At 35.6% G+C, this 23235-nt stretch overlaps 4 protein-coding genes across 10 annotated transcripts; 2 read left to right on the top strand and 2 right to left on the bottom strand.

Moving 5' to 3' along the window:
* The first annotated feature begins 379 nt into the window (after positions 1 to 379).
* LOC109187651 lies at positions 380 to 4675 on the top strand. Of its 4 annotated transcripts, none has more exons than XM_019337905.1 (2): positions 380 to 1488; positions 3027 to 3183. In XM_019337905.1, exons 1-2 carry the CDS (start codon positions 504 to 506, stop codon positions 3071 to 3073), a joined length of 1032 nt encoding a protein of 343 aa, XP_019193450.1. In that variant the 5' UTR covers positions 380 to 503; the 3' UTR covers positions 3074 to 3183. The 4 variants fall into 4 exon arrangements, with proteins under 4 accessions (XP_019193450.1, XP_019193449.1, XP_019193451.1 ...); XM_019337904.1 differs by lacking the exon at positions 3027 to 3183 and adding an exon at positions 4381 to 4675 and having other exon boundaries at positions 381 to 1488; XM_019337906.1 differs by lacking the exon at positions 3027 to 3183 and adding an exon at positions 3462 to 3549 and having other exon boundaries at positions 450 to 1488.
* LOC109187650 (probable galacturonosyltransferase 12) lies at positions 1656 to 5288 on the bottom strand. The gene is made up of 6 exons (XM_019337903.1): positions 4395 to 5288; positions 4168 to 4223; positions 3924 to 4079; positions 3229 to 3819; positions 2840 to 3142; positions 1656 to 2225 (listed from the first exon to the last, which is right to left on the bottom strand). The coding sequence occupies exons 1-6, from the start codon at positions 4603 to 4605 to the stop codon at positions 1941 to 1943; spliced, it is 1602 nt and encodes a 533-aa protein (XP_019193448.1). The 5' UTR covers positions 4606 to 5288; the 3' UTR covers positions 1656 to 1940.
* A 4320-nt stretch (positions 5289 to 9608) lies between these two features.
* LOC109187649 (protein ENDOSPERM DEFECTIVE 1-like) lies at positions 9609 to 12192 on the top strand. Its single transcript, XM_019337902.1, has 2 exons — positions 9609 to 10142; positions 10601 to 12192. Exons 1-2 carry the CDS (start codon positions 9839 to 9841, stop codon positions 12001 to 12003), a joined length of 1707 nt encoding a protein of 568 aa, XP_019193447.1. The 5' UTR covers positions 9609 to 9838; the 3' UTR covers positions 12004 to 12192.
* A 1835-nt stretch (positions 12193 to 14027) lies between these two features.
* LOC109187648 (autophagy-related protein 18f) lies at positions 14028 to 20217 on the bottom strand. Of its 4 annotated transcripts, XM_019337898.1 has the most exons (8): positions 19339 to 20213; positions 17828 to 18292; positions 17328 to 17756; positions 16879 to 17109; positions 15962 to 16786; positions 15691 to 15857; positions 14989 to 15330; positions 14028 to 14333 (listed from the first exon to the last, which is right to left on the bottom strand). In XM_019337898.1, exons 1-7 carry the CDS (start codon positions 19552 to 19554, stop codon positions 14991 to 14993), a joined length of 2673 nt encoding a protein of 890 aa, XP_019193443.1. In that variant the 5' UTR covers positions 19555 to 20213; the 3' UTR covers positions 14028 to 14333; positions 14989 to 14990. The 4 variants fall into 4 exon arrangements, with proteins under 4 accessions (XP_019193443.1, XP_019193446.1, XP_019193445.1 ...); XM_019337901.1 differs by lacking the exon at positions 14989 to 15330 and having other exon boundaries at positions 19339 to 20216; XM_019337900.1 differs by lacking the exon at positions 14028 to 14333 and having other exon boundaries at positions 15305 to 15378; positions 19339 to 20216.
* Positions 20218 to 23235: the final 3018 nt, after the last annotated feature.

The following is a 23235-nucleotide window of genomic DNA, read 5'->3' as shown; positions in this document are numbered from 1 at the left end:
TTTAGTGATATGCATATCAAAATTGGCATTGAGGGATCCAACTTCTTATTTTTTTGGGTATTGAGGAAAATTTGCCACCAGAACGTCTATCTATCGTAGGGGTGTAAACGAGTTGAGTCAAGTTTGAGCTTGGATTGGCTCGAGCTTGGCTCAATTATAAAATGAGTCGGCTCGAGTTCGAAGTTGACTGAGCGCAAGCATATATATATATATATATATATATATATATATATATATATATATTCGCTCATGAGCTATGAGCTTAAAACATTTGAGCTCGAATTCAGCTTGATTACGAAACGAGCCAACTCGAGTTTGACTTGAGCTTGAAGTTGACCCAGCTCGAGTCGAGCTTTGACTGATGGCAAGAATGGGAGGGGATCCAATTTGTGAGGCTGTCATCTTTCACTTTATCCATATCAAGTTATCAACCCACTTTGATTCCTGAAAGTTGTGTCTTGGGCACTAAACGTTCTTGATTTGCAGAAACTCTGCATACTAAAATGGCTTCCAATCTTGTAAAATTCCACTCTCAATTCATCAGAACTTCAAACCCCAATTTCCATTTCAAGCTGACACAAATTCAGTATCCATCTTTCTTCTCCCCTCCACGCCATCATCATCATCTTCTTCACTGTGATCACCTTTCTATTTCCTTAACCAAATCAAGATTCCCCCAGTGTGCTCTCTCCTCCCCCACCCCACCTACCACCAAGGAAGAAGCTATTTCCCAGGCAAAGACCTCTCTTTCCACCAGTTTAGAGAAGCCCCTCAACAATGCCAAACTCGCCGGCCGGCTCAAGAAGCTAAAGCAACCCAGATTCCGGGTCGAGATTCCGGTGATCGATGACTCGCCCTCTTCACTCTCTCAGCTCGCGGTTGATGTCTTTGCAGACATGCCCATCAAAAGGAAAGGGTCTAAAATCAAGATTCTGATTCTGTGGCCGGATAAGACTAAAGCCTTCGAAACTCGTTCTTCGAGCACCATAGTTGAAAACCTAGACGTTTTGTCGGTAACTAACGGGGACGACAATAGCAGGGTTTTGAATTCTTCCGATGTGGTTGTGTTTTTGGGGCCGGAGGTTTCACAGCTTGAAGCTATGAAGAATATCACTGACAGTTTGTACCCAAAGCCCGTGGTGATTTTCAACCCCAAATGGGGGTTCGAAGAAGAGGGCAGCTTTGGAGAGCTGAGTGGATTTGTGGGTTCATTTGAAGTAGTGTACTCATTCATGGGATTGGAGGTTAGAGGGGTTCTGAACAGAAGAAAAGGTGTGGTTTTTAAGTGTGTGAGAGATGGGGTTTTGAGCGGTGAGAAATGGAACGTGTTGGTTGAAGAAGAGGGAGGAGAGTTGAAGCTAGTCTCCACATTCAAATCAAGGCCATCCATCACTGAAGTTGAGAATGTTCTGTACAACTTGATGGCCATGAATTCTCCACTCACAAAGTCTGCAAAGTTCTTGAAGGGCTTGATGTCAAATGTAACTGGTAAAACTTAAATGCATATCTCAACATTTTCTAATATTTTCCTCACATTTTGCTCCCCCACCTAGTTTTTTTGTGTGTTATGATTGTATATTGATAACTGTGAGAGCCCTTTGGACTAAAATACACAAGGTATCTATTGAATACAGTTTTTTCTTAATATATTTGCATTTTCTTAATATATTTGCATTGGGATTTCTTTGACGAAGATACATATAGAGAAAAAATTCAGACATCCTAAGATAATCTTAAAACCAACCATGCATTTATACCAATAAAGAAGACAACTTTGGGTGCTTGAGTGAAGGAAGACCAGTTGACAAAACGTAAGTCCAGGGCAGCTTTCTTCTCATATACTCATATCAGGAGCTGTTGCTCCTGCTTTCAAAAATGTTTCCCTGGATTCTTCTCCTCTATGAAAGCTGAAGGTCGAGATAGTCCTTCCTGAACCAAACTCATGATGCCGTAATATGACAGCTTTTAATGAATGTATCCGAGAAATTGACATACTTGGTCCATAATGATCGGAGTTGTGGGAATGCTATGTCTAGCCAGGGTTTTGCTCTGCCATTGAAGTGGACAACTCCCGCACTTTTAGCATCTGCAATGCTTGTATTATCCTGGTACCCGAGTCCTAACATGTGCCAGAAGGAATCGATGACATGTACATGGCCGTGGAATGCAATTAGGCCTGGAGGTAATGTCCCTAGTTGCCACAAACTCAGGTCTGATTTTAAGTTCTGCAATGGAGATTTAAAAAAATGTCACTGTATCGCAGAAAGATTAGTATTTGGAACTTAGGTTCTTAATCAGAACCTCAGCTCTGAATTTCCTGATATGGTTTATGTTGGGCTGAGGCCAGTGAAGGGCCAAGTCCAGCACCAAGTGACTAGAGGGATTGTTGGGCGGAGGCTGAAGGGCCAAGTCCAACAACCTGCCTCTCAAAAATGTAGCGTATTGCCCGCATGGGCAGCTCAGTTGGTCACAGGGTGAAGTTTGGGAACAATGACCCGGGATCGAGTCTCATCAGCAGCAGTGTGGGAGCAACCTCTCAAACTGAGGGGGGCTCCTTGTGCGCAGTAAGCAAAGGTCTAGCCTCTGTGTTCAGATGAGTTACCATGATTTACATCCTCCCAGATGCTCTGCCGGGCCGGGGCGTGGGAGGTCTTTGGGGTTGGGGATTCAACCTTTTGGGAACAAAAATGTGGCGGTATAAGAAAATAAAGTTGCGCCTTCGCTACTAGCTATAACTTCTGGCGTAGTGGTAAGCGTTTGATCCTAACAAGTGATATTGTAGCCAAGAAAATCACTTCTTGAACAATTGGGCTACCTTTAAATTAAGTTTGTATTTTACCTGTTCAAGCCAGTGGTGGTATGTCCGGCTTATATTTGTTCTTCTCCATGCCTCAAGATCAAAGATGTTCATGCCGTATGCCCATGCACACTCATTAGGATCGAAACTTTTTGCTATTAGAGGGTGAGAAAAGTTCAGATAACTTTTGAAGTGCTTAAACATCACGTACTTATCCTCCCCTCTGCAGGTTTGCACTGCTCCATTCACCTTTCCATTCATGTCAATGTCCCATAGAGGCGAAAGATCAGTTTGAACCACTATGTCATCATCAAGGAAGACCACTTTGTTCAGACTAGGAAACAACTGCAAGCCCAATTTACATTTCAGGAAAAAAGAAAAGAAAAAGAAGATTGCAAACATTTTTAGAACAGATGAATTTCGAGACTAACCTCTGGCAAATGAATCCGAATGTGATTCATCAGTGAGTTGTACTTAGGACTGAGCGCTTGCAACTTTGCAGCAATAATACGAGGCTTTTCGGTTTGATTTGCCACAATGGCAGAAGAACCTCCCCTGAACTGGGACCGTGCTTTTTGGTCTTTTTCCATTGCTTCCAAAACCGGAACTTTCCCTTTCGTGAACCAATCGAAATGGTGCAACCCTTTAACCTCAACAATTGCAGGTGTCAAAGGATGCAAGGAAAACCACGCCTGCATTTGGGAGTAAGTTTTTTTGTCTGTGATTATGTGAAGCACAAACCTTTCTCGGTGCAATGAGTTTTGGACAAGGGATGCAGCAACAACAGAGGCAGCAAGAACATTGTCAGAGGCCAGAACGAAATGGAAGAACGAGTTATCAACGAGGGAAGGGACAAGCTCTGGTGATGGTAACTGGAGACGAGCATTAGCATTGCTCGAGTGCTCGTTTGCTAACATTAGCGAAAGGCAGTGCAGCTGTTTAGGGATGCTATTCGATGCCACGTGGCGATACAGGTACTCTTGGATTTTCGCAGTTCTAGTTGTTTGCTCGAGGAAATTTATCTGTTAGGAAAATAAACACAAGTAAGCCTATCGATTTTAGATAATTCGCATCGAAAGAAGCATTTCATCTTTAGAATTTTATATACTTATCTATCTGATCATACCATAGCTTTTAGCTTGACTGCAAAGGTCTTTGCATCTGGTCTATCGCCTTTGAATTCTGCAATTAAGTCTTCGAGGGTCTGAGGAGTTTCGGGTCCCACTTGTATCTCGGTTTCGTTTGCTGGTTCCTCCAATACACTGTATATCACTTCTGGGAGCTAACAGAAAATAGAAATCTTCGTTCTAATTTATATTCTTCTAACGAAAATGAAAGCCGTTTAAGACAAAGTCTAGTTATGAACTTACTGTTGATTCAAGCTGCCTTCCTAAAATACTCGGTCGTATTTTTCTTCCAAAGCAACCTGCATTATGTTGAAGTTTCATTTCTAATCAGAAAATTACTGTAAAATCATATGTGTAACTGAAAAAAGGCATTTGCTTTCTTGATTCATTCCATTTTAGTCGTTTAAGCTTTTTATGCTAAAGATATATTTGTTTCCCATTTGTGTATATGGGAAGTAGGAGGGCGTTACCTATGCCCGAACACTTGCTTTCTCCGTCAATGGTGTCCACAGCCGTGAACAAGAACACGAACCGGAGAAGAAACGTGAAGAGCAGGAGGGAGTAGAAGACGACGCGAAAGGACACCCGTCTCGACACAATTCTGAACTTGATGAACTCCTTCACGCCTTTGGTGGGAAGCACCGTCACGTGCCTCAGGCTCGGGGATATGTGAAGCTGCATTTCCGATACTCGAGAAACGAAACGAAACCACCCCGCTCCCCGGGATTTCTTCCTTTGCTAGTCTTGTCTCCAGCAGTTGGATCACCGGAAAAAGGAAAAAAGGGCGGGCATCCAATGAGTGAGTTGCTGGTGCAGAAGAAAGAGGCTTTTTGAGGGGTGATAACGGTGCCCTCCTCGCGGTCGCTATCTATCACCTAAACTTGCTTAACATATCAGCCATGTATGCAGTCTTCCAGGTTTTACCACCATCTATCATATCATTACTTTGACAAAGGAATATTGTAATGGTGACTTAGTTTGTTTGAGAGATAGAGACATGGGACTTACAGAGGCTGTGGAATGGCCGGTTTTTCTTGGCTTGATGTTGAAGAAGAGAAGTTGGAGAGAAAGGGGAAAGGGCAAAGAGAGATTAATTTAGTTTAGTTTTGGTTTTGGTTTGGTGTTTGCTTCACTTTGCCTCCACCTTATGAATAGGAAGGTTTGGGTGTATTTTGACACAACTGAATTTCTGACAGGAAAATGACTGTATCTCTGCCTAATATTATACGCATTGGTTGTTGAATTGGCAGTTTAGGGAAGAGTCATTTTCCATTTGTGTGAAATTCTTTGTTTAACTCAATCCTTCTTAGTTTTAATTTGTCATTTAAGGCATTAATTAACTAGTGATTTTCTTGCTCATTACTATAATATTTGGGTTGGAAATGATGTTCTTTAGTAGGTGGTGATGTGTTGTTAGTACCTTAACCCCACAAATTCATCACAATTAAGCTAAAGGCTTATCACACTAAAATAAAAAATAAAAGTGTAATGAACTTGTATTAATACGGGAAAATTGTAATTTATGTCCTTCACAAATATGCCAATTATCAATGTTACCTCTGAATTATTAGTGGTGTAAATGTTGCCTATCAATTTTTCAAATGTGATATATATTGTCCCTTTCCTAATAGGAAGAATGAGAAACATTGTTGTAGAAATGAAAGGAAAAAAACATGGTATTCGAACAGGGAAAACGGCAGGTAACCACATTTACACTACTAATATTCAAGGGAAGGGTAATATATGTCACGTTTTAAAAATTGAAGGATAATATTTACATCACTAATAATTAATGAGTGATATTGATAATTGACATATTTGTGATGAGTATAAATTACAATTTTCCCTATTTATATCAAATAGCGATTTCAACCTTTTAATTCTTGAGGTCACCCTCTAAATTTTTATGAGATAAATTTTGATTCCTTGATTTGTTAATGGAAACTTTAATAGTTCAAAATTATAAATTACACTTCTCAAACAAAACAAAACAAAAATTATAAATTACAGTTTTATTCATATATTAAAATTATAAAATAATAAAATCGCTACCTTATTACAAATAGTATGATTAATAGTGCTTTTTATGTCAATAATTAAGTGATTAAAATTGCTATTTTGTATAAACAAATGACCAAAAATGATTTTTTTTTCAAAAATAAATGTTAATTATTGAATTTGAATTAAATATTTATTAAATGTTTATCCTTACTCTAAATTGAATATTCGGTGAGATGGCCAGATGGGTGTAATAAAATGAGCCTAGCTGACGCAGAAGCTTCCCGGAGGTGGAAATTCTCCCATTTGCAACTAACTTTTTTTTTTTTTCAAAGAATATTATTATTTAGTTTGATTTTCTTTTAGAATTATATTTTTCTTCTCTATTGGGTTTTATTTAATTATTGTTTACTAATGGTATTAGATTTATTAATTAGTTTGAAATAAGATTACACCACTACAGCCAGGACTATGTGGTCTAATGGTACCCAGGTTGGACTTTCATTTGGAAGATTATGAGTTCAAGCCTCAGTAGAGGCGTTATTGGTTCTTTGTGTTTCAGTAGGTTGAGAAAGTATATGAACATACTACAATACAAACGGATATACTACAATGTAATAGAGCCAGTCACTTAAAAAAAAAAAAAAAAAATTCATGATGCAAACAGCAACAAAATATTTACGATGAAATTTGCAGAGTTATACTGTAATTATAAATAGTGGTGTGTTTTAGAGTTATACTACAATTATAAATAGTAGTGTGAATCTCCAGAGAAGGTTAAGCAGATATTGTATCTTGACGCCATTTTCCTGCAAATTTAATATGCAAATTTATAAAATTAATTCAGACTTATTTTATATATAAAATAAGATGGCATTGGTAATCCAGTAAAGCAGTTTGAAAAAAGTAAGCCTGAATAATAACAGATTACTTCAAACTGCTTTACTGGATTACCATCTTATATATATATAATAAGCATGAATTAATTTTATAAATTTTGTAGTGTTAGTATAATAAAATTCACGAACATGCTCATTTAAATACAATTTATTTTATTTAGTTTTAATATACTAATATACTACATTAGTACTTTAGTTTAGGCGTTAAGCTTATATTTTTAAAAAAATTTACTTCTAGTAATAAGAGTAAATCCATTTGATATGCACTGTTTGTGGCTTTGTGCTCCTACCGAAGGAGCTTTGCTAATTAGGACGAAAGATGGAGGAAAATATATAAGACTATTTCCTTATTCACGAACGAATTATGATCATACATGAATATGTACATGTGTTTGTTTATTTAACGTTTATGAACGTGTTTACGTACACACGTTAGCAAATATGTTCGCGAACATTAACAAATATTAATAAACGCTTAAAAAACGAACACAATTAAGATTTTCAAAAACTTTAACAAATGAACACGAACACTCCAAAAATATTAACAAACACAAACAACATTAGTTCGTTCATGTTCGATTCGTTAACCTCCTTAATCCTAATGTTGATGGCGAAGGGAGGTTGACACCAATAAATGTTGGGCAAAGATTTCAGAGATGCGATTATAAGTATCAATCGGTTTTATTTAAAAACCAATCAATAATTGAATAATTAATTTTATGTTTTTAAACCTTCAATAGCTCACCTAATTCAAATGAAGAGCACAGTTGGTTTTGTGTTAGATAAAAAATATATATTATATTTTCATTAAAAGTATAATGTGTTCCACATGAAATTGTTTCACATAAATTTTTGTATTTATATCTCCCTTAAAATAGCTCAACTTTTAATTTTTTTAAAGAACCTAAAACTAATAAGTGATTAATATCTTTTCATTTAAGTCATTAGTCATTAAAATAGCTCAAGTTTTAATTTTTCATCACGCCGTTAAAAATTAAAGTAGCGATTTTTTTAAGGGTAAAATGATGTCGTTTTGTGGCATGATTCACACAGCTGTGTGGACTATAATTTGCCAATTTTGAGCCTTTTGGCACAACCTTTACATTTTGATTATTTTATACTTTAATTTAAAATTTTGGTAATACCTTTTATACCAAACTTAAAATTTTAATATAATTTGGCTAATTTTACTATTCAATCCATCCTTAACCCTATTGATATATCAATTTTGGTGGTTTAGTATAGAAATGTTATTAGTATAAAATAGACATTTGTAATTCCTAATTTACTTAGTTGCTGTTGGTGGTAGATTCACTAGATTGGCAATTACTAATACTCCATTTGTCTTATTTTACTTATCATATTTATTATTTATTGATCAAATTAATTCATTATATTCTTCTTTACTTTTGTTTTTTGTTTTTTTTTTTTTATAATAGAATCAGCTAATAGATAATAATATTAAATTATCAAATTAAAAGAATCAGCTAAAAATGCATCATTGTTTTAAATTTATTTTGAAACCATAAAAAAAAAAAAAAGTCGCTTCAATTATTATGAAATTAAGAGCATGCTCAATAGTGAAATTTTTGTTGTAATTTTTTAGGAGTTTTTGTAAGTGTGATTAAGAAATAGAAGATGAGAGTGAAGAGAAAAAAAGGAAAAAGAAAAATAATAAAAGCTGATTAAAAAAAAATCAAAGTGAACTCTGCATTTCTGCAACACGCGAGAGAGAGAATGAGAGAGGCGGAGGTATTACTGGCAAAATGGATCCTACATTTCTACAAAAACCTCATATTTGCCGAAGGCATTTCATCTTCTCTCTCTTTCATGTTGGCAAAAATTTTCTCAAAAACCGTGAGAAACGTTTTAATGGGGATGACCTTAGAGTATCCTCAATAGTGATAGGTTTTTGAAGAGTTTTTGCAGATGCGATTAGGAAAGAGAAAATGGGAGGGGAGGGAAAAAAAAATACAAAAGCTGAAATAAAAAAAAATGTTGCTTTACACGCCCAGTCGACGCGCAGATCAGAAACCAAAGTGGGACCCACATTTCCGACCAAAAGTCTCATTTACTGCAAAAACCCCAATTTTTCTCTCACCTCCCCTTCTCTCCTCCACCTCACTAATTTCTCATTAAAAAAAAAAAAAAAAAAAAAAAAAAAAAAAAAAAAAACTGGTCCTAAATCTCCTAATGGATGCTCTTAGAGCATCTCTAACAATTGTGGTTTTTGATAAGTTTTTGCAGTTGCGATTATAAAAGAGAAGATGAGAGGGAAGAAAAAAAGAAAAGAAAAAATGAAAACAGAAGATATTACTCGCCCATAGTGTAGGCGCCCGATGGGTGTGCAATGTGCGCTGAACGTGCGTTTCGACACGCCCTCTCTCTTTCATGTGCGATCCACTTTTTCTGATAAAAACTAACTCGGAGTTTTTATTTTTTTCTCTCTTCACACTCTCTCCTTAACATCATTCTTTATTTTCTCAAAAACCCTACAAAAAATCATTGGTGGGATCTCTCAAAAGGAAAAGGAAAAGGAAAAATATTTGGTGTACTCTCATTTTATACTCCCAAATTGTACTCCCTCTTACGCGTTCTTGATGTAGATATTTTTCTGTGGACCCACATGATAACAATAATCAATCCTTGTTTGTTACCTCACAGAGTATAAGTAATGAAGTAGAATTTGAGAGTACGTAGAGTAGAACTCAAGCGAAAAAGCTAAAAGCAGATTGTTTTTTTCCAGGGTAACGTAATTAATCCGGGGATATAATCCGACACGCGCTATCTACGTTGTTGTTACCCGTTACGATTCCGGTCGGATCTACAAACCCATAACGGCTAGTTTTCCCTTTAGTTTTATACAACGGCTACTTTTTCCCCATTTCATTTCTTCAATTCTCTGCACAAAACTCTAAAACCTCTCTCAATACAATACTTTCTCACTTCTCTTCTTCACTCCGATTCTCAGTTCTTGCGGTTAGACAACTTTCCTCTCTGTGTTGCGGGAGGAGAAAATGGCCGAGGCAGTCAGCGAAGCAGGCGATTCGTGTTCACTGGCGGCGGCTACAGCTCCTCCGCCGCCGATTCCTCAGAACCGACGGCCGAGGGTGAGAGAGGTCAGTTCGAGGTTTATGTCTCCTCTAATCTCCTCCTCATCAGCATCTTCGAATTCCTCCGCCGCAACTCCCACCCACGCCGATCATCAACGACCGAAGTCTGCGTACAGGCGACACCCTCATCAGCAGTCCCTTTACGAACCGTTGTCCTCCCGTCCCGCCGAGGATGAGAACATTCCGGATATTATACGCAACTCTACTGGTATTAATACTTTCTGTTCCCGACTGATGAAAGATTAAAATTTCTCCCTTGAGCAATGTTTAGGTCAATCTAGGGATTTATTTATTTATTTATTCAGAAAGCTTAGAATTTAGTTTCGTGATTAATTTGTGCTGTGGAGATCATTAATTTTCTTTCTTAAAAGCAAATTTTAGGTTTATTTAGAGATTGCATTTGTTAGGTCTATTAGTATTGTGGTTTAACTGGTAAGCATCCATTTTCATAGAGATTCAAGACATTCTTAATCGAGTTGCTTAGTGTCAACTTGATAGGATTAGGTATTAATCAAAAAAATACTGTTACTCTTGTGCATTTTGTTTCAAATGTGCAGCATGACAGACATGGATTCTGAATTTGTTTATTTCAAATAAGTTTAGGGGAATAGCTTTAACTATTAATTACATATGTTGTTATTCTGATGGTGAAACATTTGGTGCTAGGATCGCAAATCCTTAGTAAGGCAGCCATACTGTCAACTGTTCAGAGGAAGCAGCAGAAAGCAAAGGTTTTGAAGGAAAATGGTGGTGCTAGATTGGAGCAACAACAGGTTGTTGATGCCCCCCAATCCAAAAGGATGTCTTCAAGGCCTGATACACCAAATGTGACCGGTGCTGATAGGATTGTTCCATCTAGATATCGGAGTACTCCCCAGACTGTTCATCGTCCGAGTCCAAACCATGGTGCTGGAGGTGGTGGTGCACTTGTCAGTGCTGCTGCTAAACTGTTGCAGGAGGCCACTTCAGCTCCTGGAAGTCCTCGTTCAGTGAGTAATGATTCTGATACAGATGACAAAGTAATTGGCCCTAGAAAGCTTTCGAAAGTGTCAACAGCAAAAGATGACGCAGATTCTTCTGACAATGAGTCTATACACGGAAAATCGTACCCAAATTCTCCTGTTTGTGTCAGTAGTAAGATGCGGACTCAGTCAGGTATGCGGTCTTCCCTGCCTGAGGTTGATAGATGGCTTATGGAGAGAAACTGCAACAGTGTGGCTAAAAACAGTGGTGATTGTGATTCTCATAAGTTAACAATTCCCACATGTGTTCGTTCACTGAACTTGACAAGATCAAGCAGTGACCTTCCCTATACTTCATCCCCGTGGATTTCTCTGAAAGCCAGTGACGTGCCTGGAACTGCTCCCTGTAGATCATCTGTAAAGAACCTTTGTCTTCCTCCACAACCAACATCCACAAAGTTGGGATTGGATGCTAAGAAAGGAAGAAAGATTCCTAATCAACAAGAAGATGTGCATTCCCTAAAGTTGCTCCATAACCATTACCTGCAGTGGAGGTATGCAAATGCCAAGGCGGAGGTGTCTATGCAGTCTCAAACTCTGGAATCTGAGAGAAAACTCTATTCCCTTGGATGCCAGATAAAAGATTTGCGTGATACTGTAAGCAGAAAACGCAATGAGCTTGAGATATTGCAAAGAATAAAAACTATATCCACCATTCTTGAAACTCAATTGCCATATCTTGAGGAATGGTCCTCCATAGAAAACGAGTATTCAACTTCATTATCTGAAGCAGCAAGTGCATTGCAGAATTCCTCTCTCCGGTTACCAGTCAGTGGAGTTCGGGTTGACGTAAAAGATCTAGCTGAGTCCTTTAATTCAGCTACTAAAGTGATGGAAACTGTAGCATTCCATATACAGAGTTTTGTACCAAAGGCAGAAGAAATAGATTGTTTAATCTCTGGGTTGGCTAGGGTGAGTGGTGGTGAGAGATCTCTCATTGAGGAGTGTGGAGATTTACTACTTAAGGTACACGCTTCACAGATCACAGAGTGCAGCTTGAAGGGGCATATGATTCAACTCCATCGAACCACCCCGGGAATGATGTAAATGTTTTGTCAAGTTCTGCATTCTCTATTGAAGTCAGATTTTTTGTCTCCTTTTAAAGCCTTGGGTTCTCAAAATCCCCTGCAGCCAGAAATAATAAGTGCTTCTGTTTGTCTTACAATGATGTAAATTTCCTGTAAAATACATAGTACTTTGATAAAATTCCATCACTGACTTGATGGTTTTTGCCAATTCTTTTTTTTTTTTTTTTAACAATGCATGATTCTTTGGGGACACTCTCAGAAAATTTACCATCAGTACTCTTAGAAAATTTACCTTAATTCATTTGATGAAAGAAATTAAGTTTTATTTAATTTTAGCTTTATTTTTCTATTTTTTTTCTTATGATTTATTTACATTCTGACATTCGGGATTCACATTGGCATGTGAAAATTTTACTCTTTTGTGTCAATATTTATTTTTCTTAATGTTGAGATATTATTTAGCTACTCTAGTTTTGTTCTACTGTTTTGTGTCAAATTTTTAATTTCTTGCTTTTTTGTGCTTAATGAAAAACTAAATTAGACTTTCCCAAGAATTACAAACAGAAAATTAAGCACAAAAAAGCAAGAAATTAAAAATTTGACAGGGAGTAGGATGCTTAAAAGGCACACTGGAGAAGTGGAGAGGTACTTGGCTTGTGTGATAGGAGCTATGAGGGCATTTAACTATGGTTTTTCTGTGTGCCTTCAATGTCAATTACAGATTATTTGTGGTTATCCTTCTTTGAGGTTTTAGGCCCTACTTTAGATGGGGGACTTCATGCTCTTACTGTACTTGATTATTGTTACTTGTTCTTATTTTTCTGGTATAGCAGTGTGCTGTCTGTAATCAAATGTTAAAGCAGATGCATGAATAGTCTGGGTGTTGATTTACCTTAATTTCATATCAATGCCTTGCTATTAGAGTTCCCTGTACTTCAATGCATTTGTTGTTTATCAATTCATTAAACTAGTCAGTTTTCTTCCTGAATTGCCTTGAATCTGACAGGAGATAGATGTTGAGATGCAGGCTTGAGGTTTGTATTTTCAGAAACCTTTTGCTCTGCCATGGAAAGATTGGCATTTGATATGACTGTCTTTATAGGTTATGGCACTATACTTCTGCAATTATAGTAAGTACTCCTAATGACATTTCTACTCAAACTGGATTTGTGGTGGGTCATATTGCTGCTGTTTATTGTTATCAGTGGAAATGCAGTAGCACATCATCTGCTTCTTCATACATGCTATATGCTCTTTCTTACCATAGCAGTACTACAATTCTTCATCTTTCTCTTTGGTTATCTTTGATGTGGTATTTAGTTGCAGAATAGAAAGTGAAGAAAGTTTTATAACAGAAAGACTATGTATGAGATTGAACTCCTATCCTAGCCTTGCTCTCCTATCTATTCTCTTTTCTTCATATGTGCAGAGGGAGGCACACTTTCACAGGAACTGGACTCTGATTTCCTCAAACATCACAGATAACCAAATGATCAACATCAAACTTTTATTAGGCTTAAACTTTTCTCAAATACTGTCTACTGAACCAGTAAGCTAAGCCCGTGCAGACCATTTAATCTTAGATTGATAAGACCAAGAGCGAGGTCTGAATTCATGAGTACATATATATTATACACCTAAGTCTGACAAGACAGTAGTAGGATAAACTTATCGACCTCTTAGGTGAGGGTCATGGGATTTCCCTGTTCTCTCCCTCGAGAGAGATAATCCCCTTTCACCTAAATGAATTCATGGAATCATTCAAAATTTAGAGCGTGAAAGAGAATGAGAACCTTTTGGGAGAAAATTCATACTCCGTATTACTTACTATTACATTCTTTTATGGTTGGCTTGGTTGGACTAAAAATTGAAGGTATTCAGGCTCCATTTAATAGAAAAATAAATAAAAAGAACCAATCGGGAATATATCGATGATTTTTACTTGTACCAGATTCCACCTATATGTCTGGTGCCATGCATTCGTTCTTCAAATGAAAACATTTTCCTCTATAAACCATGAAGAAGTTAAGTGAATGAACAATATGAAACAAGCCGCAAAGAAATGCAAAATTTCAAGCAGCAACAAATAAACCAATTATTCAAAGAGCTCACAACAAAATGTTGTAGGAGGACTCTAAGTATTATATACATGTCAACTGCTAACATTGGTTCACCATCTATTATTTACAATACTGAAGGCGCATTCTGCGTCCACAATAGACAGACACTATACCTATCCTTCCTTCTATACATAAATCCACCCACCATATTCACACTTTCGGAACCCTCCCACGAACAAAACGAAATAGATCAACACTCAACAAGTTCCACAACATTCAACTGCATCACCTGAAAAGTTCAATATCAAAACGAAAAACTCTTGTTGAGTTGTTTGGCAAACATCCCAACACAAGAACATCATTCATAATCCTTTCCGAAGTCCTTACCTACCATTGTCTACTATGGAAGAATCAAGAATGGATGGCGAGTCAAGTGCTTTAACAACGCATATTATGTGCGCCCACACAACTCTCAAATTCAGATGCCACAAGTTTATGCAATTATTCTAGCCCAACAAATGGCTGCAAAATCTTATACTATGCTGTACTATGTTGCATCAGCATTTATTAGGCGGGTGCCAGTGTTACACATAATCAGAGAAGAGCGGAGTGGGGGATGGCTATTATCTATAAGCTCAGTGGTTGAAAAAATAAAATAAAATAAAAATATCACATGGAATATATGAGCGTGCTCATCTATTTTTCCTATCAGGCATGAAATGGAGATGTCTATACTATAAATGTCATTTAAGAAGACTAAACAAATCTGACACTCATCTGCCTGTCCTATCAGGCATGAAACGGTAATGACTATATAAAAAGATGCACACTATAAACAGCATTCAAGAATGACTGAAGTAATCTGATGAAAACAAATGAAGGGCAATAACTGTACGACTAAATTCCACATTACACATCATTTAGTGAGGACTATAGTGTATTACCTTCAGTCAAACTCTTCAACTTCACCTTCAAAATGATTCTTCATTTTCAGTCCATCTATGTCATTATTTACAAACTTAGCTTGGGTGGAGATCTGACTATTATTTACAAACCCTAGCTGAGTGTTTGCTTTTGGGCTGTCATTATTATATACAATGTCCTTAGTTGTTTCTGGTGCCATCCAGCAACCATTGCTTCCATTTTCTTCTATTCCATTATATGGTGGTTCAATGCATCCATTAGTCGTGCAGTGAGGATAACCAAGATTACTATTGATAGGATTGTCTTTCCCAGATACCTCAGACCTTTGAATATGCAATAGTTGATCATTGTTGCCAAACATCCTAAATGAGATGATGAACATCATACTTCAGAAGTAATTTAGGTCTCCATTTGCAAAAATAAAATGATCAAAAAGAAGCCAATGACCTTGTGGTCAAGTGGCACGAAGTGGCTCTCCCAAGTGTGGGAGGTCATGGGTTCGATCCCCAGGGGGCAGTATTGACTCTTTGTGCTTCAGTAGGTTGAGAAAGTAGTTATGAACAGATACTACATTGTAACAGAGTCAGTTTCTCCACACCGGACCACACATAGCAAGGCAAGCACATGGTTAATGGTTAATTTTCCGTGCAAGGAAAAATAGGATATTCACAAATGAATAATTCAATCCTAACTCTAGGAGCTGCAAACAAATAGTGGATTACCTTTGTTGCTGTATCTTGGGTGCTTGAAGATAATTATAAACTGGAACTAGATCCTTAGACCTGGCTTCAACTGTACGTGTGGGAATCCTTTCAATCTCAATCTCTCCTCCACAAGCACCATTGGCATCCATGCTAATGTCATTGAACAAAATGGACTGGAAGTATATCTACCAAAGCAATTATACAAGCATTCATAAGGAACTGCCCAATACAAGGACAGAAATAAGAATTCTGAAATAAATAGTCAAAAAATTCAAAAATATCAAACTACCTCAGGTCTTGCCCACAATGGAGTCACAGGTTGATGCATGTGCAGCTCTGCTTCTGATATATACATATGCTGTCTTTCCTCAGAACTAACTTTTCCTTTGACCTTGTCAATAGTCTCATGATATTTTCCATTTTCCCGCCTCACTCCTTCAGGAAATATTTTACTGCTATCCGAATTTCCAAAGTCTCCATATATATCAATATTGTCTTCTCTTTCTTTATGATTTTGTTTCTGGCATATATTCCACTTTTGGATTGCCTCTACAATTAATTTTGTTTCAGGCTCAACACCTGGCTCACAAGTGGTGCTTAGAGAAGGTGAAGCTGCAATAGAATCCATCCCAGGAGAGGCACGCAATGCATACTGTGTCAGACAACCTGATGCAGAAAAAACCAACAAGCAGTAATTTGAAACCAAAAGGCTAGGATCAAAACTATGATTGTTGCTCTTGCAGTAAAGAAAGGCAGAAGCAATGGCCATGGAGATAGAGCTTGTCCTCCCAGTTGCAGCCGCAGCAGCACCACTCACAGTGTTTTTCCAACCATTGTTTCCGCTCCTTATTCTACCAACAACCGAAAGGGTAACTGGTGGCCCGGATTCACAGATAACTTGATCATTAAGCTCCTGAACTCCAGATGGTGGCCAGTGAGCTGAAGTTTTTGCCATCACACAAGACCCATTATTCCTGGCACTGAGATAAGCATCAGAAGATTGAAAACTAACTGATCCTCCGGAAGGAGATATTGCGAAAAGATGGTTTGTCCCTCTTGACGAACTAATCATGATCCATCGGCTATCACAACTAAAACTAATGTCCTGTATAACCTGTGAAGAAGTATGATAACAAGGACCTGATTACCCCAGTCAAAATCTCTATTGAAATGTGAAGTAGGAAGAGAATAATTTACTACACTTACTGCATCTGTTATGCCACGCTGTAGCCTATAAAGATGAACATAAGATGCTTGATTGGCTCCAGAATTTTTTAAGAGTGAAGGAATTATCCGGAAAACATTGATATTGTGACCATGAACTGAAGCAGTGACCAGAAGCATTCCACTTGGATCAAAACACAATGATGAAATGGGACTCTTGTGGGCCCTAAACTGTGTAACGAGATCTTTACTGACAATGTCTCGGACAAGTACCTAAAGACAAAGTGTAGTTATATAGGCTACCTAGAAAAAACAGCAAATTTCAAAATCCGATTTTTTTCCTTTGTAAGTTTAAATTTTTTAAGTCAAATTTTATAAACAAAATAGATAGTGTAACTGTGTAATCAGTAAAAAGCAGATCAACATAGTAGTTGTTGTTTTGTGCATGTCTGATTAGTTAAAAGTAGCAAAGCTATAGTCGAAAGCAATACCATCCCAACACTTTCTGCTTCAGGCAAATGACCATTAGTATATCCCTGAATCTTCAGGTGAGCACCCCCTGCTTGAGAACTGTTACCATCTGGTCGCAATTCAGAGTAGTATCTAGAAAGCTTCTTATATCCCATGTCTCCTAGAGTAACTATTCCAGCGGCTAGCTGCTTGCTTGATTCCTTTGCATAATGTGCAACCAGGCTGCCATTTGCTCCCCAACTAGGGAAACTAGCAGAAGGTGTGAGATGTTGTGGATTGACACGACCACAATTTGACACAGCAACTGGATTTCCGGTATAAGCCATCCACCTGGGACCAACAGCAAGAGGCCCAAAGCCCATGTTTCCAGATCCAGAATAGCCCGTAACAATAGGATTGGTGACAATATTATAATCCCTCTCTAAAGTTGCAGCATTAAAACAGTGTATCTGTAATGGAAATAACTTAGTTCACATACTCCAACAAGCAAACTACATGCATTCAAATATGAGTTATATACCTGAGACGCTTGTAAGACAGCAACAACTCTAGAGCTGCATCTCACAGAATGAACAACTGATCTGAACTTTACATGATGTACATAAGAGTGAGATCTCAATGAATAAAACCAAACAACAGTGGGCACAAAACCACTGTTAGTTACATCATGGCTATGGTGAATCATCCCATTACGTGGAGTTGTTACACCTTGTGAAGCATTACTGCCACCAGGAAATGATCCATCAGCACAGATTATCAACAATGGTCGACTGTTGGCAAATTTGTCCCCATGTTGCTTTAATGAAATTGGTTTTGGTAATATTTGCATAAATGAAACAGGACCATCATGCTTGGAAATCAAGTTGTGAACATTATCAGGTTCTTCAACATCCCAAACCTGGAAGCCATACCAACAGCCTAAGAGCAAAACTTGGCGGGTTATGCGTCCCTCACATTCTATCTTGTCAAAACCAGCCCAAAGAACCTTAAAATAAAAAAAAAAAAAAAAAAAAAAAAAAAAAAAAAAAAGAGAAATAAGAGATGAGCCAATGTCAATTTCACTTTGAAAATTGAATTTTTAGCAGGAGTGGTATACTGGTACTTAAAATATAAATTGCCAAAAGGAGAAGACACTTAAACCCAAGAGAAATGATTAAATTTTTAAAAATGACAATAACAACAAAACTCAATTCTTATACAACCAATCTCAATTAGATGCATTTTTCAATTATCACACATTTCAGTTTAAATAAAGCTCAAACTCAAAAAAAAATCTCGCATAGTTTTGATAACAATAATTTGAAAGACAATCAATCAAGAATCTTGGATGGAGAAAAGAGTTGGCTTCTTTGACCAGTACGAAACTAAAGAAAAGGAATGGTAAAGTAAATTCAGCACCAGATTTCAAAAAAATTCTCACAAAATAAGAAATTAATACAAACATGCAGACCAAGTAAATGAACTGTTACAATAAGTAGATGTGAGCCCAACTAACCACACACAACATAACAAAATATCAGATTACAAAAGCATCAACAAATGGCGGCTTGCAAAAAGCTAGGCAATTATTACACTGAAATTTTATGTTGTTTCAGACTTCATATTCCTTTTTCAATATGACAAGGCCTTATTGTTGAACATTTCAAACAGAGAACATGGTACTTTATTTGCACTATATAGTATAGGCAGTAGGCACATTCTTGTGCCAACCCATAATAATTGTTTGAAATTGAGGAAACCAGTTAAAAATACAAACAGTAGGGGAACCTAAATTATCTAAAGCTTCACCAATTAAAAAATAAAGTCCGAAAATTTAGAATACGGGGTTTCTCTAGAATCTGTATCAATTAGCTAGTACAGGAATGATGTACAATGAAAATCAATCAAATTTCATTCAAAATCTTTCCTAGCCGTAATCATTAACATTTACCATAAAGTTCCAATATTTCTAATTAAGAATACTATAAATCACAAAATCTAATAAAAAACAAAGTAAATTGTGAATGAGAGTTGAAAATACAGAAATCTAACCTGATAATGGGTAGATTCATTATCCCTATCCACAATAGCTGAGGCAGCAGAAGCTGCTGACTTCACAGTTGAAGCAACAGTTGAGGCACCGGAAGACATAATCCTTGAGAGAGCACGGAATGATGTCGGAATGAAGCCATTTTTGCTGCTCCGGCATGACCTAAGCCCTCCTCCTTTTCCACCCTCCTGCGGCAGTTTCTGGCAATCATTCTTCATCCCAGAACACAATAACAAGCAAACACGACACAGCAATCCAGAACAACTCTGAGATTCTCAAAACCTCTCTTTTCCCCTCTTATCATAACCCCAAACCCTTCCCCACATACCCACTGGTGTCATCAGCTCTAGGAACAAAATTCCCAAAAAAGCGTCAGCTTTTCGTCCCAGTGAGTCTCCACCATCTACTCCCAGCCGCGAAAACTCCAAAAATAGCAAAGCAGACTCACCGCTCCAATTCTCTCGAATCACAACAAAACAAAACGAGAGTGCGAAAAGGGAAATATTGATAACACTCCAAACCAGCACAACAAATTCTTCAAAAGCTCGTGTGTCGTACGCACAATCTATCTGATGATCCAATCGGTAACTATAATCTATAGACCCAAAAAGTTAAACAACTTTAAACAGCAACAATAAAATAATAAATCAACAAACTATAAACAATTTAGAAAAAAGAATCCGTAGAGCTAAATACACGGATGATTGTTGTTAATCGAATAGAATTGTATAGTTAGGGTTTTTGAAATTGGAGAGAAACACGCATAGAGAGAGAGAGCGAGATTTTTTTGTTGATGTATAAGAGTTTGGCGTGTAGAGAGAGAAAGAAGAAGGCCAAGCCTGTGATCGGATAACGAAGGGGACGAATGACGAAATAAAAGTGCCTCCTCTGTACGTCTCTATCTAACTCTTTGCATTTTTTCAATTTTCATTTATATATATACTGTGGATTTTATTATTTTTTTCAAGAAATTTTGGTCTAAACTGCAAAGCCTAACCTGCGACTAGCGTAGCAGAGTTGAATTGTAACAGGAAGAAGATGAATTGCTCTCCACGCCTCAACTGCATAACTGCATTCAAAGTCAACAAGCTTTCACTATGGTCACGCTACAAGTAACCTAATTTTTGGATTTATGGTAGTTAGGCTTGATCAAGAGATTTAAGATTATATCATTTTGCATTAAAAAGGATGAAAATAAATTATTGTTACCATTTACTAGTATTTTCACCCGTGCGATGCACGGAATGGAATTGTTGTAATATATTAAGAATATTTAAATCGATATATAATTATTTAAGAGTTAATTTCACCAGAGGTCGTTTATCTTTCCTGACAATTCCAAATTTAATCCTAGACTATAGTTATTAAGTATTACAATTTATTCTATGTTACAACTCTTACGTTAATATTCTTACTATTATTATTAACACTTAATTACTTTTAGATATTATTATTACCACTTATATTATTATTATTATTATTATATTATTATTATTATTAGTTTTTTTTCAAGTACTGTTAGTATATAATGGTCGTGAGGCACAATAATAATATAACCATAATTAAATATTCTTGTATTGTATTCTGGAGTTAATGCCATTTTTTGTCCTAGACTTATTGAGACATTGACACTTTTCATCCTCCATAATAAAAATTGCCATACTTAGTAGACACTGTTATTGGTCGTTGGACAGTTTTGATCCTCCGTCAATGAAGCCGTTTGTTGACCGTGAATTAGAAGGGCTTTTCTGTCTATTTATGTCTTATTCTTCTAATCTTGTTTAGACCAGCGCTGTTGTGACTCCTGTGAGGCGAGATGGCGAAACTTGGCGGCTAAGTAGTAACCGTCGGTAGTGAGTAGCAGTGCGGTTCTTCTAGGATTTCTATTACCATCATTAATTATTCTCAAATTTACCATAATTAAATAATTTGACCAATTATAAAGAAAGATTATTAAATAATGCACGGGACAATTGTTTAATTAAAAATTTTAAAAATTCATTAATAAAACATAAGGTTCTCATAGTTTTTTCTTAGAAACTCTTTAATAAAGTATTTTTTTTTTAGAAACTAGTATTTGCACCCGTGCGATGCACGGAATGGATTTGTTGTAATATATTGAGAATATATTAAGGGATATATAATTATTTAAATTAGAACATCAAATATTATATAGTACAATTAAAGATATGATTTGGATCGTTTATATATTTTAATGTTATCATTGCTTGAATTTGTGCACATAATTGCTCAAATGAATAGCTAATATCTAGATGTACGCATGCGGTGCTATAACTTTGAAGATTTTATTTATCATTTTTTAGTATTTTCATAAATTAGACAAATGTGCTCGTTCTCTAACAACTCAGTTATAGAAATGAATTGCTATCATTATTCATTTGTATGGAAGATATATATATATATATATACATATATATATATATATATATATATATATATTTGTCTAGATATATAACAATTTTTTCATTTAAAAAAAATAATATCACTGATTATATTTACATATTATTGAAACCTCTTTGTAGACGACATTGGTAGTGGCAACACAATCTTGTTCATCTTCGTCTAGAGCTAACACCTTCACTCCATCAAGACGGGTTACTTAGGTGAAAATATATAATGGTAAAATATCACTCAATTAGTTATCCTTTTATATTTTCAGACAATTAGTAATATTAGATTCATTTTCAGACAATTTTTTTTTTTAATTTTCAATCAATTAGTTAATTAGAATATCTAATGCAGTGATATTTTTACCTAATTTTCGTTCCATTTTTATTTGATGATGTAGATATTATTATTGAAATATTTCTATTCCATTTTTAATTTACCTTTACTATTGTTTAAAATATGCATTTACTATTGATAATGTATAATATTATTATTAAAATATTTTTCTCTAATTTTTAATTTTCATTACATTTTTAATTAAAATGCAATGATCTGACCATTTTTTTAGTCAATTATGGATCATTTTTTTTTATTTGCAATCAATTATCAATATTCATTTCCTTTTATATTTTCAGTCAATTAGTAATATTAGATTCATTTTCAGTCAATTATTGTTTTTTTTTTCAGTCAATTAGTCAATTAAAATATAGATGCAGTGATATTTTTACCTAATTTCAGTTCCATTTTAATTTGAAGATTTAGAATATTATTAATGAAATATTTTCGTTCCATTTTTAATTTACCATTACTATTTTTTAAAAATATATCTTTACTATTTGATTATGTAAAATATTATTATTGAAATATTTCCTTTCCATTTTTAATTTTTCTTTACTTCTCTCAAAACAAAAACAAAAACAAAGAAACAAAAAAAAAAAAAAAACCAAAAAAAAAAAAAAAGACTTTGGACATCTCAATACTTGTCCACATTGATGAGCAAGCAATTATGTTTGAAAGATGAGATCAAGAGCTCCTTTTTTCAAACATTTTCAATGTGAGATCAAAATGATCCCACATCATTTACAAAGGGAGCCACGGGCTCCCTTTCGTCTTTTTTTTTTTTTTTTTTTTTTTTTTAATTTTATTTTGTATATCGTTCTGTTTGGATTATTATTATTATTATTATTATTATTATTATTATTATTATTATTATTATTAGATTATTGAAAAATTCGTCATTTTAACAATTTATCTTTAATCAAAATACCAAAAATATTATTTAATAACTCAGTAATTTGCTCCAAACTGCTAAAAACTAAAATAATACATACATTTTGGGTTTATCTTTTCAAACCCCCACTAATAATAAATAAATAAATAATACATAATAAATAATAATAAATAAATAAATAAATAAATAAACAATACATAATAAATAATAAATAATAAATAAATAAAAAAACTAAAATAAGAAGACAAAACTAAAGTTT

This window comes from Ipomoea nil, unplaced genomic scaffold (genome assembly GCF_001879475.1).
Source record: "Ipomoea nil cultivar Tokyo-kokei standard unplaced genomic scaffold, Asagao_1.1 scaffold1421, whole genome shotgun sequence".
Lineage (NCBI taxonomy): Eukaryota > Viridiplantae > Streptophyta > Magnoliopsida > Solanales > Convolvulaceae > Ipomoea > Ipomoea nil.
This window is presented reverse-complemented; position numbering and strand designations above follow the sequence as displayed.